The following is a 15,838-nucleotide window of genomic DNA, read 5'->3' as shown; positions in this document are numbered from 1 at the left end:
GATCATTAACAGGATTCGAGAAAACAATCAGAAACTATCCTTACTTTATTATCCAAAATAAGATATCATTGTCAAAATGATTAATAAAATATATTAAAATAATGAATATATTTTTATCCTATCTATATAGTACAATGTATAAATATGAGTATATTATTCGACAGTCGAGAAAATATGGCCATTACTCGAATGTGGCCTTACGCGTGAGAACGATAAATTCCTGTACAGTTTTTGTTAAATTAGTTTATTTTCTGATGCTGTACAAATTAGTTAACTCCTCTGGAGTCAATCAACATCAACGGTACATAAATATCTAACCTCGAACTATAATTCTAATTTATACAGTATGATATTATAAATAATTCTTAAATAAAAAAACGAATTTTATAAACGCCATGAGGAATTTATTACCTTTGCGTATAGAGATCACCTTTGCCTATAGAGATCACTTTTCCGAAAATGTAAATTTTTTATATTTTCTTATCCCATTTTTTGTATGGATCTTGTTTAGGACAGATCCCAGTCTCAATTAATATCTGAAATAATAAAACTACTAGTTACTAGTTTCACTTCTTCAAGATTTACAAATGCACCACCTGCAACCTGCAACCATAAAACTGAAACTCATTTTCAATGACTTTCTGAAAATCTAGCATGGGCGGTAGTGGTTTTTGTTTGTGTGGATATTGGAAGGCAAATTCATCACATGTTCTCGTCAATTGTCATATTGTCAATCAAAAGTTAATCTATTAAAGTACCTAATCCTCATATGTAAAATTTCATTCCGCAGGCAATTTGGCAGTTCTGAATGGTACTTCACACGATTTTTTCCACGGCCATCTTATATTTAATTTAGTGAATTACTTCTTGCCATGGAACTGGAATATTGAATGCATATATTACTATGAAAACATGGATATTAGGTACAGGGAATATATCTGTAAATGATCATTTTGAATAATCAAAAATGATAAAAAGATAGTTATGAGTTCCATTAAAAAATGTTTTTAGCCAACTTTTGATTATCAGTATTCAATAATTTTTATGGACACCCTGTATTGATCGTTTAGTATAAACCTTTTCCTAGAACTCTCGTAATAGAAACAAATAATATTATATGGAATAAGAAATATATTCAAATGAAAAATGTCTTGCAAATGCAATTTTTTATATTGAATGTCAAATATTTTAGAAACTATGTAGAATCTGAATAATGAAATGTAGAATGTCCAAACACTTTCGAATATAGAAGTGTTCAAAAAAATTAACTATTCTAGATGAATTCTACTCAACTTCATCTCCATACTACTTAACTTCCATAAATGTGTGTAAATTGGTCGAAATATGATGATGCAACCGTGCGAAGCCGGGAAGGCGTTGCTACCCGTGCAAAGCCAGGGCAGATCCGTAGTATACAAAAAAGTTTTTTCTTCATACACCCATATTAGAGATTTTGGAAAGAGGAAAATCTAGATGAGCACCAATTTTTAAAATTGTTAACAATAATATATTGTCTCTGACTCATATACGATTCAAAATTTCTTAATAACAGTTAAAAATCATCATGTTCAAAATATGCTCAAGAACTAATATATGTACCTACTTTTATCTGCACTTCAAAATCATTTTATCGGGAAGTTATTGAATGATTCAATCGTTTACCATTTTTACCTGACTCATATCTATGATTTACGCATTTTTGTGTATTCCTCTCGTGTAAACGTAGATCATACACAATTCCTGTATGTTGAGTCATAAAGAAAAATGAATGCTTTGAAAATCTTTATTTCAGCCCCTGCTTACAAAAGTTTTTGTGGTTCCATTTTCAATACTATTTATGAAAAGTATTTTTTAATATATCACATACCTGCACAGTTTACTTCATTAAATCAGGCATACCTGACATATATTTTCAATTTTCACGGGAAAAGAGGATGACGTCATGATTCGATCCGATCTAATAGTGCCTTAATGAACTACTCAATCACCTGAAGAATATGACGTATTAAAAAAAAACACTTTAATGTGATATTTCCACTTGAAAGTTTACAAAACCGCGACACGTGTTTCGCTATACGATAGCATCCTTGGCAATTTTATAGCAATTTATATCATCTTAGATAATGGAAGTTCGAACTGATGAAATACAAAACGAAATATTGTTATTCTGCAACTACCCCTAATCATTGCGAACTTAAACCATTGAAGTTCAAATGGTTTCTTTGAAAAAAGAAACAGTACATTTGAAATGAAAGTTCTCAAATTGAAATGTTATGAAAATTTTTGACTCTCAGATTCTCAGAACTTGTATTCCACCAGTTATGATTTCAACTGTAAAAAAGTCATTAGTAATAAATTTGTCACTGGTTTTTAAAGGCTGTCTGGCGTGAAATTTTGTTAATACATTTTTATTATTAATTATATATCTGAAAAAAGGGTGGTTGGGTAACACGATCATTTTTTTCTTAAAAAAAAACAATTGTTTTCTTGTCGACGTTTCGAAATTAATTAAATTCTTCTTCAGGGCTCTGTAACAATGAATTTTCAATAGCATTAATTAAAAAAACAAACACCACCTTATCAGAATCACAGATAAAGCCATTCGTTTGTTTCATGTTGTTTTGTGTTGGTGTTGTCTCGGAAATTTGGTTGTTGCAATGTTTTTTATTTTTTTTTAATATGGATCTAATATGTCTGATGGTTTTTAAAATAGTAATATTATCAACACGAAATAACTACTTTTTGGTGAGTAATCAATTAATTAAGAACTCATTATTTCTTTGTGAAACTGAAAAAAATAATAATCGTATAAGTTTTGTGAAAGGTATATTTATGAAAATTCATTGTTACAAAGCCCCGAAGAAGAATTTAATTAAATTCGAAACGTCGGCAAGAAACAATGTTTTTTTTTTAATTGTTCCTGTTACCCAACCAATTTTTCATAAAAATTATTGGATCACTTGACTAGTTAACTGAATTATTTATATATTTTTTTGATCATTTCAAAAAGCTTCAATAATTTTTCACACTCTGGACTATATTTAATAGTAGAATATCTTCTTGCAAATAAAATGTTTTCATTTAGGAGGGTTTATTGATATTTCAGTTTAAAATTTTAAATAATTGAAATAAAAAAATTTAGAACTGCAAAAGAGTATGAATATTTGTGAATAATCCCTGTCATTAAATGTAATTCAATTATTGCGGTTTGGTTACACCAGTTGTAGTTTCCTGTTTTGTTCCAGGAAACAATGGCAAGGAGCCAAGGAAAGATAAGGATGTCGTCTCGCCGACCATTCACGAAAACGCTAACGGTGAGTGTTGCATTTTTTCAAATGAGTGTTTGCTCAATACGTAAAATATGATAATAGAAAATCATACAATTAAGCATAACCAAGCCATTCACTTCACCCATCCGTTTTACTACAAGCAAATTACAGCGATATTTGAGTTCTGACAATCAGAAATTTGTAATTTATACCATCTCATTATAAAAAAAAATCTTGAACGAACAAGTAACAAATGCCTTCTTAGTTTATCATGTCTACTAAGAACACATGATTCGCAAACGCATGGGCAAGGCGACAGAGATCTGTTAATGGTCCGGACTAGTTATAATTTCACTTGACGATGATAATAATAATCACTATATTACACCATCAGAGCGTGAAGTACAGCAAGAATATCCATTGCCTGTCTATACACAATATAATTGAAAATTCAAAAATAGAGTTGAGTACTTACAATTTAGATGACTGTTCCTTCGGAGGAGATTATACGGAACTTTCCAATGCCCTCTCATCTGTTATTCAAAAATCTAAGGAGATTGGGCTTGAACTTCTCTCCTCTCCTCTCCTCTCCTCTCCTCTCCTCTCATTTCCTCTCCTCTCCTCTCCTCTCCTCTCCTCTCCTCTCCTCTCTCTCCTCTCCTCTCCTCTCCTCTCTCTCTCCTCTCCTCTCCTCTCCTCTCCTCTCCTCTCCTCTCCTCTCCTCTCCTCTCCTCTCCTCTCCTCTCCTCTCCTCTCCTCTCCTCTCCTCTCCTCTCCTCTCCTCTCCTCTCCTCTCCTCTCCTCTCCTCTCCTCTCCTCTCCTCTCCTCTCCTCTCCTCTCCTTCCTCCTCTCCTCTCCTCTCCTCTCCTCTCCTCTCCTCTCCTCTCCTCTCCTCTCCTCTCCTTCCTCTCCTCTCCTCTCCTCTCCTCTCCTCTCCTCTCCTCTCCTCTCCTCTCCTCTCCTCTCCTCTCCTCTCCTCTCCTCTCCTCTCCTCGTCTCTTCTCAGGAACTGTTTGACTATTCCAACGCTCATTTATTCATGAAATTTTATCCAATCTGCACCACCAAACATATCTGGCCAGGTTTGATGAAGAAATTCGTAACAGTCTTCGACTTATATTGAATGATCAATTGGAGCGCAATGCATGGATACGTAGTTATTACCGAAGCACAATCAATTAACTTTGATATTTCATAGATGATATTGGAATATCTATACCTTCAGTGTAGCTTATAGAAAAATAACTCGTAATTTATATAGGGGGACAACGTCATAAAGAAGCAAGTCTATTTTTGACCTATTGTTTTACTGTTACTTAATCTTTATATGTGTAAATTTGATATGAACACAATATTTATAATATTTATAATATTGTGTTCATACCATATCTTTGGAAAAAACATCAGGTAAATGAAGATGCACTTTATCGAACTTCCTACACGTTCAACAGACGTTTTTATCACATGATACTGACCACAAATAATCAAGAAGAACGCCATAACCTCATTGTAGCGATTACTTTCTACCACAGAGTTTCCTGGATAAACTAATTGACGATGATTTTTTTCTTCACAATTCTGTAAAACTCATATCTACTACCATTATAAATATACTGTTATACAGGGTGTGAAATAAGTACGTTAAAATATTCAATATATTCCTGAGAAAATTTTAAGAAAAAAAGTCTATATGGACTTGTGTCCATATACTTAGTGTTATTTGCACGAAATTCGGTACCCGGTTTTTTTTTGACGTGGGAAATCATAATTTCGTATTAATTTTCATGTAACATCTAGAGGGCGCTGCGTACGTTGTCATTATTTATTTCAAATTACCCTAACTTTTTTGACAGTAAACTTTTCATGAAAAACCCTAATTCCCACACCTTTTCCAAGTAAAAAAGGTAAACCTCCTCAACAACGCTGGAGGTTATCGTTTTCGAGATATTTACAATTTTCTATATCGATGCATATTACTTAGCTCCTAGGCCGCTAAGTGAAGTTGCTGAGAACATTACAAAAACTAAGTATGTGGTGGATCTCGTCAAAATAAACAACTTTTTCCTATAAAATGTTTAACGAAGAATGATTCGTTTTCAAAATACAGATTGTTGAAATTTTTCATAACATGGTAGGCTTTTGTCATAAGTTTTTTTGCAATTTTAGTTATTTTCATCAAACTTTATACGCAGTATACCACCGTACAGACTTCTTCTAAACTGAGCATTATCGAACTGCGTATTCAATCAAAATTAAAAAAATTGTCAGGTTTAATTATTCAATTAGAAAGTGCTACCTTTCGGAGCTTGTAAAAAAAACAAATCGGAGATGTACTATGTTATTCATTAGGGAAATAAACATATAAAAATTGAACGAAACAACTATTACAACAACTATTCAAAGTGCTCTCCTCATCAAAGAATTCCGCACCCGTTGAAAAATGCCCGGAGTGTTTCTTATCGTTTCGCAGCAAGCTAGGATGCGATCCCTCAACATTTCCTCGTCTTCAATGGGGCTAGCAAAAACTAGTGATTTATGGTGTCCCCAAATGAAAAAAATCGACGGGATTGAGGTCCGGTGACCTCGGGGGGCCAATGCTCAGTGCCTCCTCTTCCTATCCATCGTTGGGGATATGCTACGTCTGAAAAATTTCTTGCTATCACACTAAAATGAGCAGGAGATCCATCGTGCATGAACCAATAGTGATTTCGGAGACCAATGGAAACATCCTCCATAAGTTGGGGAAGCTCGTGTTCCAAAAAATGTAGGTAAGCATCTCCATTCAAACGTAAGGGGAGAAAATAGGCCCAATTAAATAATCCTCAATTATGCCTACCCTACCCATACATTAAAAGAGAATCTGTCTTGGAAATGAGTTTGCGTTATCGCATGTGGATTATCTTCCGCCTAGATGTGGTTGTTATGGAAGTTCATGATACCATTTCTTGATAAATTAGCCTCATCTATGAAGAGGATTTTCGATAAAATTTGCGGATGTTGTTCGACTTTTCTTTGAAGCCATTGAGCAAATCACGTAGCGTAAGTGCCTGGACACGCTGAATATGATAAGGATATAATTGCTGTTCCTTTATAATTCTGTAAACTATCATGTGACTCACATTTGAAGTTTGACAAATTTTTCTTGTACTTGTCTCTGGATGTTCACTAATTTCTTCGAGAACCGCCTCCTCCAATTCCATGGACCTCCTACTGCAGAATTTGTTTCAAAGCTTTCAGATTCGGAAAGTCGCCGGAAAAGATTCGCAAATGTTGCTGCACAAGGAGTCACGCGTTGGGGATACCTTTCCTGATAGATGCGTCTGGCCTCGCTTGAATTTCCGTCAGCCAAGCCGTATGCAAAAACCATATCAGCCATTTCAGCATTCGTAAAGTCGGGCATGGTACCAAAAAATCACTTTATAAACTCCGAACTGTGAATTTGTCAATTAATAGTTAAAAATGTGACAGCGAACTTCTATTTTTATAAACAAACTTTCATAGCCTACTCGATTTAATTAACTTAGTTTGCAAGCGGAGAGTGACAAAGATTATTGAAATCAAATTTGGTTATAAAGTAATATGCATCGATATAGAAAATTGTGAATATTTCGAAAACGATCACCTCCAGCGTTGTTGAGGAGGTGTACCTTTTTTACTTGGAAAATGTGTGGGAATTAGGTTTTTTCATGAAAAGTTTACTTTAAAAAAAGTTAAGGCAATTTGAAATAAATAATGACAGCGTACGCAGCGCCCTCTAGATGTTACATGAAAATTAATACGAAATTATGTTTTCCCACGTCAAAAAAAACCCGGGTACCCAATTTCGTGCAAATAACTTATTTTTTGCAAGAGTTATTTTCAAAAAGCGAACAAAAAAATTCAATTTCAATACCCGTATCTCCGAAACGAAGCATTTTCGGACACAAGTTCATATAGACTGTTTTTCTTAAAATTGTTTCAGGAATACGTCACTTGAATATTTTAACGTACTTATGTTACTCCCTGTATAGTAAAGTTTCCCAGACAAGTTATATTCTGAAAAATTAAATGAATTTTGAATTGAATGAATAACTTTATTTATCCTCAGTATATTAAACACTACATTAATCATTAAAAATTAGTCTATATAAAATAACATTCATAAAAAATAAAAAATACTTAAAATAATAATTGAATTGATTTATATGCAAAAACATGAATGAAAATTATACACATTCATATACACAATTACCTACATACACATGTATACACATAAACATATGAACACACATAACTACACACACACACTTACGCATACACATACAGACATATACTCGTATATATTCCTGGAAGATAGATTCAAATTGAAGTACATATTCAAGAATTCAAATACATTTATTTATTTCGATCTGACTTCTCCAGTATTCATTATATTCTACTATTTCCTTGGAAAAAAAATTGCCAAAAAATCAATTTTTTCTGAAGTAAAATGAAATTGTCTTGCCTTATTGTATTATATATTTAATTTTTTTCCAAACTTTTTTAAATATGGTGCCGAAATACGTGACTAAATTTTATGTATGGAAATTAATATCTGATATAAATAACTCATTTATATCCATCTAGTTGAGTCTCTTCAACATCAAGGTCTTCAGAATCATCCTGATTATCCGGTTTTGTAAAATTTGAAGTCGTTTTTTTTCCTTTTTGGGAGAAAATATACAAAATGGTACTACAAAAAGTGAAGTGTGGTAGTATTGTATACTAATTTTCTATAAAACAGACTGAGATCCTAGCTAACTCTACTCAGAACGCAACATTAATCTCCTTCCAGATATAATATTGTATCATCTGCGAAAAAATGATACTTACAGATCTGAAAAAGAGCTGTACAATATAAAAAGTGAGGGGCCTAGGACACTGCCTTGTAGAACACCAACATAAATGTCAATTTGTTTGGATATGTTATCGTCACATCTAACCACCTGTTTTCTGTTAGATGGATGATTTTCAAACTACTTCAATGCATATCATGAGTTTAATCGGTTAAAATGTTGCTAAGTATATGACTTGAGTATAATAATTTGATAACATCTCGAGAACATTATCATTACTCATTACAGAAAGCGTTCACTAGAAAGGAGATATTTTAAAATTATGAGATTGCACACATTTTCATAGGTTCAGCTTGGTTTACGTGCGTATGTGCTGAGATTGTTTCCAGAAAAAGGAAACTTTAAAATAGACTTGAGAAAATTTGATTTTATAGTCCAAATTTCATGATTTATAATTAATAACTCAAAATTACTAACTTTCGAAAATTATAATCACTTTTGATTGAAGGTGGTTTTTATATTATTTTATAAAAAAATGAAATAACAATTGAAAATTGGACAATTAAAAAGAAATAAAAATTGAAATATTTCAAGCCAAATTATTTCACGACGTTTCGATTGTTGGTATTCACAATGCCCTCGGGTAATTGTTCAATTTTCAATTGTTGTTTGTATTTTATTTTATTGTAATTTCATTTCAGGGTTTTTTGCTTATTTCAATTGTTATTTTCAGGTGTTAATTTTAATTTTATTAATTTTTTTAGGGATAATAAATTATTTTATATCATATTAGACAATGGGAGTCCGAACTAATGAAATTAATTATAATTACTGTTCAAAGATATTGATATTGACAGCTGTTGTCATGAGCACCGATTTTTTTTTCCGTTTTAATGGGATAAAGGGGATAAAAGTTTTAGCAATATAACTTTTACCACAAGAATTATGTATCGTATAAAAGCAATTTTTTGTTCTTTCTTCTGTGTTGCTGGGTTTTGTATGTGGGAGTATAGATCTCAGTATATTTATTTTTTTGTACGAAGTTCTAAAATCCTATATATTTCCTATTCGGAATACCGTTATAGCGGTTAAGTATACCGTGCTAAGAATCACACGTAAGACCTCGTTAATCCACATATCGCACAAGTTTCGACTACTGAGAGTTTTCTTTCGTAGGGAGGCGACAGCTGATTAACGGAAAAACAGATTTCAACAGACTTTTTGACAGTCGTGAAATATGTCGGTAGTTATTGAGTTTGTAATTGTTAAATTGGTGGTTGTTTACAGGGTCATTTGGTTTTCAATCGACTGTATATTTTAAATTGCATTTATTGTTGAATTCACTAACGTCTCTGGATATGCGTTCTTTTTCAGAGCATATTTTATTAATGGTACCTCTTTTTCAAATTTTTTAGCTCTTTTATAATAAATCGTTTTTGCTTTATTATAGACTCATACCTTTTTTAACCTCTCACGATGATTTGATGTAGTGCATTTAATTGCTGTAAAACCTAAAAACTGATCTGTTTTCACCTTTTTTGTTGTTTTTATGCATTGAGGAAAATAATCCTTAGTGAATTTTTCCTATTTGTTGACATTGAAAAGTTTTCTCCAGTATTTTTTATTATTGCATAATATTCCATATACTTGAAACTAATACTTAGTTTCAAGTATACGAAATATCAGGCACACCCTGATTTGCAGATTTGTTTTCTGTGAATTGATGCTGAAATAAAATGAAGGTATTTGCAGTACTGACGGACTAATACCTAGTCAAGATAACAAACAGTTTGATTATGTCTGTTGTCATAAAATCATTAATAATAAAACACCCACAGACTGCCAGACAAAACTTGAAATTTATGTTCAAAGTATATACAGGGCTATTCAAATGCGTTTCTGTACATGGGGATCTCGTAAACGATAAAAGATATTGTCGGTTAAAGTATGACAAATTTGCGTATTTTAGAGACCTATTCGATGATTTAAAGAAATCGAATATAGCTCTTTTGGTTCTGGAGATACACAGGAAAAACCAAAATTTCCTAAATTATTTTTTTGTTTATATCTTCTTTATTCGCAGACATATTGAAAATCTGTCCACATTTTGCTATTGGCACTTGATGTAGGATCTCAGAATATATCTATGAATCTTTTATACAGGGTGTCATCTGACTTGGGCCACCCCCATCTTTGAATTTTTGAATACGGACCTGTATTTTTGTTGTAGTTTTTGGATCGTAGACGTTCACTTCATACTGAAAAATCAAATTCAATTTTATATTTCGGAATTTTTCGGTAATATTCGATTATAATTGTGTGAATTATTCCCTTTTAAATTACGGCCCTGGAAATTGGTTGACTGAGAATAAAAACACAATAGTAACTTTTCACGTCTCCCTATGTACCATATAGTTTTTCAAGAGTTTTTTTTTCATTTTTAGGTACCTATACATATTTTTTCCATTACTCTGAGCGTTTTCTACAATGAACTTCGAATAAAAAACCTTTTGTGATTATTTGAAATGTATCTACGAAAAAAATATATTATATGTGTTTTGATGAGCAGAAAAAAAATGGTAGCCATAATAACATCCGAAACGAACACTATAATTATAATGAAAATTGAAATGAAGTAAGTAATTTATATACACAAAAAAATTAAATGTTCGAATTGGAGTCCTTTCCATTTCGAGACAAATAATGGGACAATAAAATGGTATGCAAGATCACCAGATCTTACTATTTTGGACTATTTTCTATGGGGGACATTGAAAAATAGGATTTACGCTTGCAGAGAGATAGAAAATGTGGAAGACTCGAGATTGAGGATTTTGAATGATTTCGCAGCAATGCAGCAAATAAGTGTATTAAGGGCAATGAATAATATGAAAAACCTAGTTCAAAAATGTCTCGAAATGAAAGGACTCCAATTCGAACATTTATTGCGCCAATACTTTTTTTAGGTACCTATTACTTCATTTCAATTCTCATTACAATTATAGTGTTCGTTTCGGATGTTATTATTGCTATCATTTCTTTTTCTGCTTATTAAAACACATATAATGTATTTTTGATTTAGATATTTTTCAAATAATCGTAAAAGTTTTTCTTATTCGAAGTTCATTATAGAAAACGCTTAGAGGAATGGGAAAATATGAATAGGTACCTAAAAATGAAAAAAAACTCTCGAAAAACTCTACGATACATAGGGAGACGTGAAAGTTGCTATTATGTTTTTATTCAACTCAGTCATCCAATTTCCAGGGCCGTAATTTAAAAGGGAATAATTCACACAATTATAATCGAATATTATCGAAAAATCCCGAAATATAAAATTGAATTCAATTTCTCATTATGAAGTGAACGTCTACGATCCAGAAACTACAACAAAAAATACAGGTCCGTATTTGAAAATTCAAAGATGGGGGTGGCCCAAGTCAGATGATACCCTATATAAAAGATTCATGGATATATTCTGAGAGCCCACATCAAGTGCCAATAGCAAAATGTGGACAGATTTTCAATATGTCTGCGAATAAAGAAGATATAGGCAAAAAAATAAGTTGAAGGGCAGTCTTTGCTGACTAGTTACGAACAAAACTTGGAAATTTTCTTTGGGTGATCAGCAGAACGGAAGTGTACTCTTATAACAAGCTATTCCAATATTTCGATGAAATTTATCATCATCTTCAGGGAAAAGCTACAAAATTTGTATGATGGTAATACAATATAAAAAGTTTATTAATATGAAAGGTCACAACTCACTGTTAGTGAAGTTGGCCGTGTCGAAAAGAATGTTATATTGAAACAAATGAAACATGTCAATACAATAAACAAGTCACTAATAAGAAGAGGTTGACTCCTCACAGGATACAAAGAGGAATATTACATTAAAATTTTCTAAAAATCGTTAATTGTTTCAAAATTATCGATTACCGGTAAAAGCCATGAGGTTGAACAACAAAGAGAGAGACACAAAACAATTGACAATGTCAGCTGTCATGTAATTCAGTTTGAAAAGGTTTGTTTGTTTGTATCATCTACATCTATCATCTACAAACAAACACCCCTTTTCAAACTGAATTACATGACAGCTGACATTGTCAATTGTTTTGTGTCTCTCTTTGTTCTTCAACCTCATGGCTTTTACCGGTAATCCATAATTTTGAAACAATTAACGATTTTTAGAAAATTTTAATGTAATATTCTTCTTTGTATCCTGTGAGGAGTCAACCTCTTTTAATTATATATATATATATGGATATGTATGGACGAATGCACATATAAAAAAATCGCTGCTGAATGCATGGTTCCACGATTTTCGATGGAGACGCGAACATCACTTGCAACCTTGATAGTCTGGAACATGGAAGAAAAGTTGAAGATACTTTCTCGGAAAGTGTTTAAGAGACTTGGCATATTTGATTCCACCAAGAGCGGTACATTTAAAAAATACGCGACGGACTGTGGCTGCTCATCGTTTTGAGGTTCAACTCAGTAAACCTCGAACTTCAGTGTTCAAGAACTGTTTCATTTGTAGAACTGCGTTTATGTGGAATAAACTTCCTGAGAACGTTTTTCCAAATGGATTTAATCTCCAGCGATTCAAATCCAATATGAATCGCTACTTTCGCACAGGCACCGCTCTTAGAGCGCCTTAAGGATTTTCCTGTAGTGCTTGTGTTTTGTCCTTGAAAAAAATTATTTAAAGATATTGTGTTATATTTTCCACCAAATTTATAATTGTTTGCAACTCAATGTGAAATTATTGGTCATAAATAAACTTTCATTAAAAATACTCCAGTCGCAGTAAATTCCTGATTATTTTCACTTCTAGTAAGCTTCTCGAACCGCTACTGGATTCACCCCCTACGAAGAATGTTAAAAATACATCAGATGTATTCATCTGGATCTAAGCAATATCCGAAGAAAGACAACATTGAAGTTAAATATAAATGATAGACTATTATATTCCATGCTGAACCAGATGGTAACGATAAAATGAACGAAAGAATAAATCTCCGCGGTGGGAACTCCTTGTGTATAAGTTGTGGAGGAAATGGGAGCGGTTTCTTTGGCTACTTGTTTGATACTAAGCAATATTCACTTCCTTCCCATAGGATGTTGATTATACATGTTATTGTTTTCTCATAGTATGATACGTTACATGAATATCTATCAGGATTGAAAATACAGGGGTATTCAAATTCAAGTTTCTGCATAGAAACAGACATAATACAGTCGGTTGAATTGTGGCAAAGTTGGTACTTCTCTGAAGTCAATTACGAGTAAAGTTTAATATTTCTAAAACGATCTGATATTTCAAAAATGTTCATTCAAACAATTCCATACACATAACGGGACACAGGAAATATTTAAAAAAACTACAGATTATTCTCATAAACACTGAAAACATCGAGATTTACATTTCATCAGGTCGGACTTCCATTGTCCAATATGGTATAAATTGATTTGAAATCCCTGAGAGAATCTGTAAAAAATTAAAAAAGTTTGCTGAAAAATAACAATTTTATCAAGCAGAAAACTGAAATTACAATAAAATAACATACAAGCAACAACCAAAAAAAAATCAAATAAAAATAACTATCAACACTGGCTGAAAAAATTTAATGATTATTAACAAGAAACGGAAATAAAAAATAAAATAAAAGATTCCATACCAAGTTACTTCACGACGTTTCGATTGTTAGTATCCACAATCGTCTTCGGGTGATAACTTCGGGTGAAATGCACCACGAAACTTTGTCAACCACCTTCAAACAATCGAGATTTACGATTTTTTTTTGTTATCATTTATGAAAAAGGAAAGAAGGGAACATTCCAAATAAACTAAATTTTATCATTTCTCTTGAATATTCCAGAATATTGTGAAGCGACTAGTTCCAGATTTTGATTGGAGAAAAGAAAAATTGAGAAATCGTTTCGGACTATATTCTCAACTTAGGGCAGGGTGGTTGCAGTATTCACATTATTATTAATAATAATAATAGCGTTTGTTGCCAAACAGTTTTCCATTTACCAAGCAAAGTATACATGATTGATACATGTTTCTTACTATCAGATATCAGACAAAAAAAGAAAAACTTATGTGAAAAAATCATAAAATAAAAAATATTGTGAACTTCTATACTCATTGACTATAGATTCGCACGAGACTTATTTTTGATTTCTCATAAGCTGCATTACGACACATAAAGTGACACATAATGTGAATTGAATATAGAGGTCATTCGTTTGCGTTTGTGCCCAGATGTTAGACCTGTAACAAATATTGCAATTTCTGATAGTAGTGGAGAACAGTCTATCTTGCCATTCAATAACTTATATAAAAATGAATCAGATGCCTGATTTCTTCGTTTCTCTAATGCTACAAATTCGAATTCATAAAATATATCAAAGTTATTACAATTTCTTGGGGAGTTACAATGATTTCAGAAATTCTTTTATACTATATATCAATTGCAGATATATATTGATTGTATATGGGATTCCATATTGTGGATCCATATTCTGGTTTTTCAATCAAGCTCCCTGAGGAGCTTCCCTGAGGAGCTTGATTGAACTATAACATAACTCTACTGGGTGTTTTCTACTTGCGGTGTTGAACTTTCACAAGAAAGTCAGCAGATTCATAACCATTCTACTTGTTGCAGTTTGATGTATTTACTGACCATGAAAATGATTTTTATCTCACCATAATTGTTTTAATAATAAGACAGTTTCATTTCATTTCCAATTGAGCTTGACGATTCTCTGTGTCCTTAATAATCTCAATGGTCAATAGTCAGCAGTTGGCAGTTGGCGGTTTAATAAAAACATTTGGTGTCTAAATATTTCATATGAATGTAAAGTATGTATTCAGGTATCCATAATATGCATTAAAGTAATATGTACCTACTCTTATGAATATGTGATGTTCATGAGTAATAGTTAGATTTAAGGAAATCAACCGAATATCTTACGAATCAGATTAATATAATATTCGCTGGAAATTCCAACTCTATCAATATTTGAAATGTTTATCAATGAATTTGGTGTGCAGCATATATCACATAGATTGCTGTTATATTCCATATTTAATCAATTAAACGTGGAAGTGACCGCAGGAAACGTTGACTCATAGAGGAAAGGCTCACAATAGGTATTATAATCTGAAAGTTTGTGATAGAGTTCTGGTTTACTCAGGAAGCAATGTGCGATAAAATCATATGCAGGGGAAGAGGCAAAAGGGACAAATAACACCCCAGGGAATGGATAAAAACCGAAGGAAGTTACTCGAAAAGATTAAAAAAAAATTATATTCATTAGTTTGTTAGTTAGGTGACACCCTCTTACATTTTCTACCGCAATTTGGAAGTACCCTGTATAGAGGCGAAAACTCACATATATCATGTTATCATATTACTCTTGGACAAATTCGATTTCTTCGAAAATATTGGTGTGACCGATTGATTAGAATATTGAAGACAGATTTTCAGTTATCTTTGTTGAGATATAGTCATGAGATTTAAAATTTTTGGCGTGCTTCAAATTAAATTTGGGAGATGTACACCTATATTGAGGATATGAACACTAGAATGGATGTCGATGGCCTCAATACAGCATGTTACAAGTCAATCATTGAAATATAGTATTTTTTTTTTCTTTTCTCACTCCTTATATCAATAAAAAATACACACCACTCTCTCAATATATAGATGAAAACATTTCTACATTTTATGTCATTCGAC

The 15,838-nt window shown here is 32.2% G+C and overlaps 1 protein-coding gene and 1 long non-coding RNA gene across 2 annotated transcripts in view; one reads left to right on the top strand and one right to left on the bottom strand.

The window, feature by feature from the left end:
- The window catches only part of LOC141481724 (uncharacterized), a 31,533-nt gene extending 27,656 nt beyond the window's left edge, over positions 1-3,877 (bottom strand). The window contains exon 1 of the long non-coding RNA XR_012465128.1: positions 3,745-3,877. This is a non-coding gene — a long non-coding RNA (uncharacterized lncRNA). The remainder of the gene's footprint in view (positions 1-3,744) is intronic.
- LOC111502228 (uncharacterized) overlaps positions 1-15,838 on the top strand; it is a 372,461-nt gene that overhangs the window by 339,258 nt on the left and 17,365 nt on the right. The window contains 1 exon segment of the mRNA XM_074173777.1: positions 3,246-3,314. Within this exon segment, the coding sequence (XP_074029878.1) occupies positions 3,246-3,314 (69 nt within the window).

Source organism: Leptinotarsa decemlineata, unplaced genomic scaffold (assembly GCF_025532065.1).
Source record: "Leptinotarsa decemlineata unplaced genomic scaffold, Ldec_3_MD MMD2_tig00000505_RagTag_RagTag, whole genome shotgun sequence".
Lineage (NCBI taxonomy): Eukaryota > Metazoa > Arthropoda > Insecta > Coleoptera > Chrysomelidae > Leptinotarsa > Leptinotarsa decemlineata.
The sequence above is the reverse complement of the archived record's forward strand: the minus strand, read 5'-3'. Positions and strand labels throughout refer to the sequence as shown.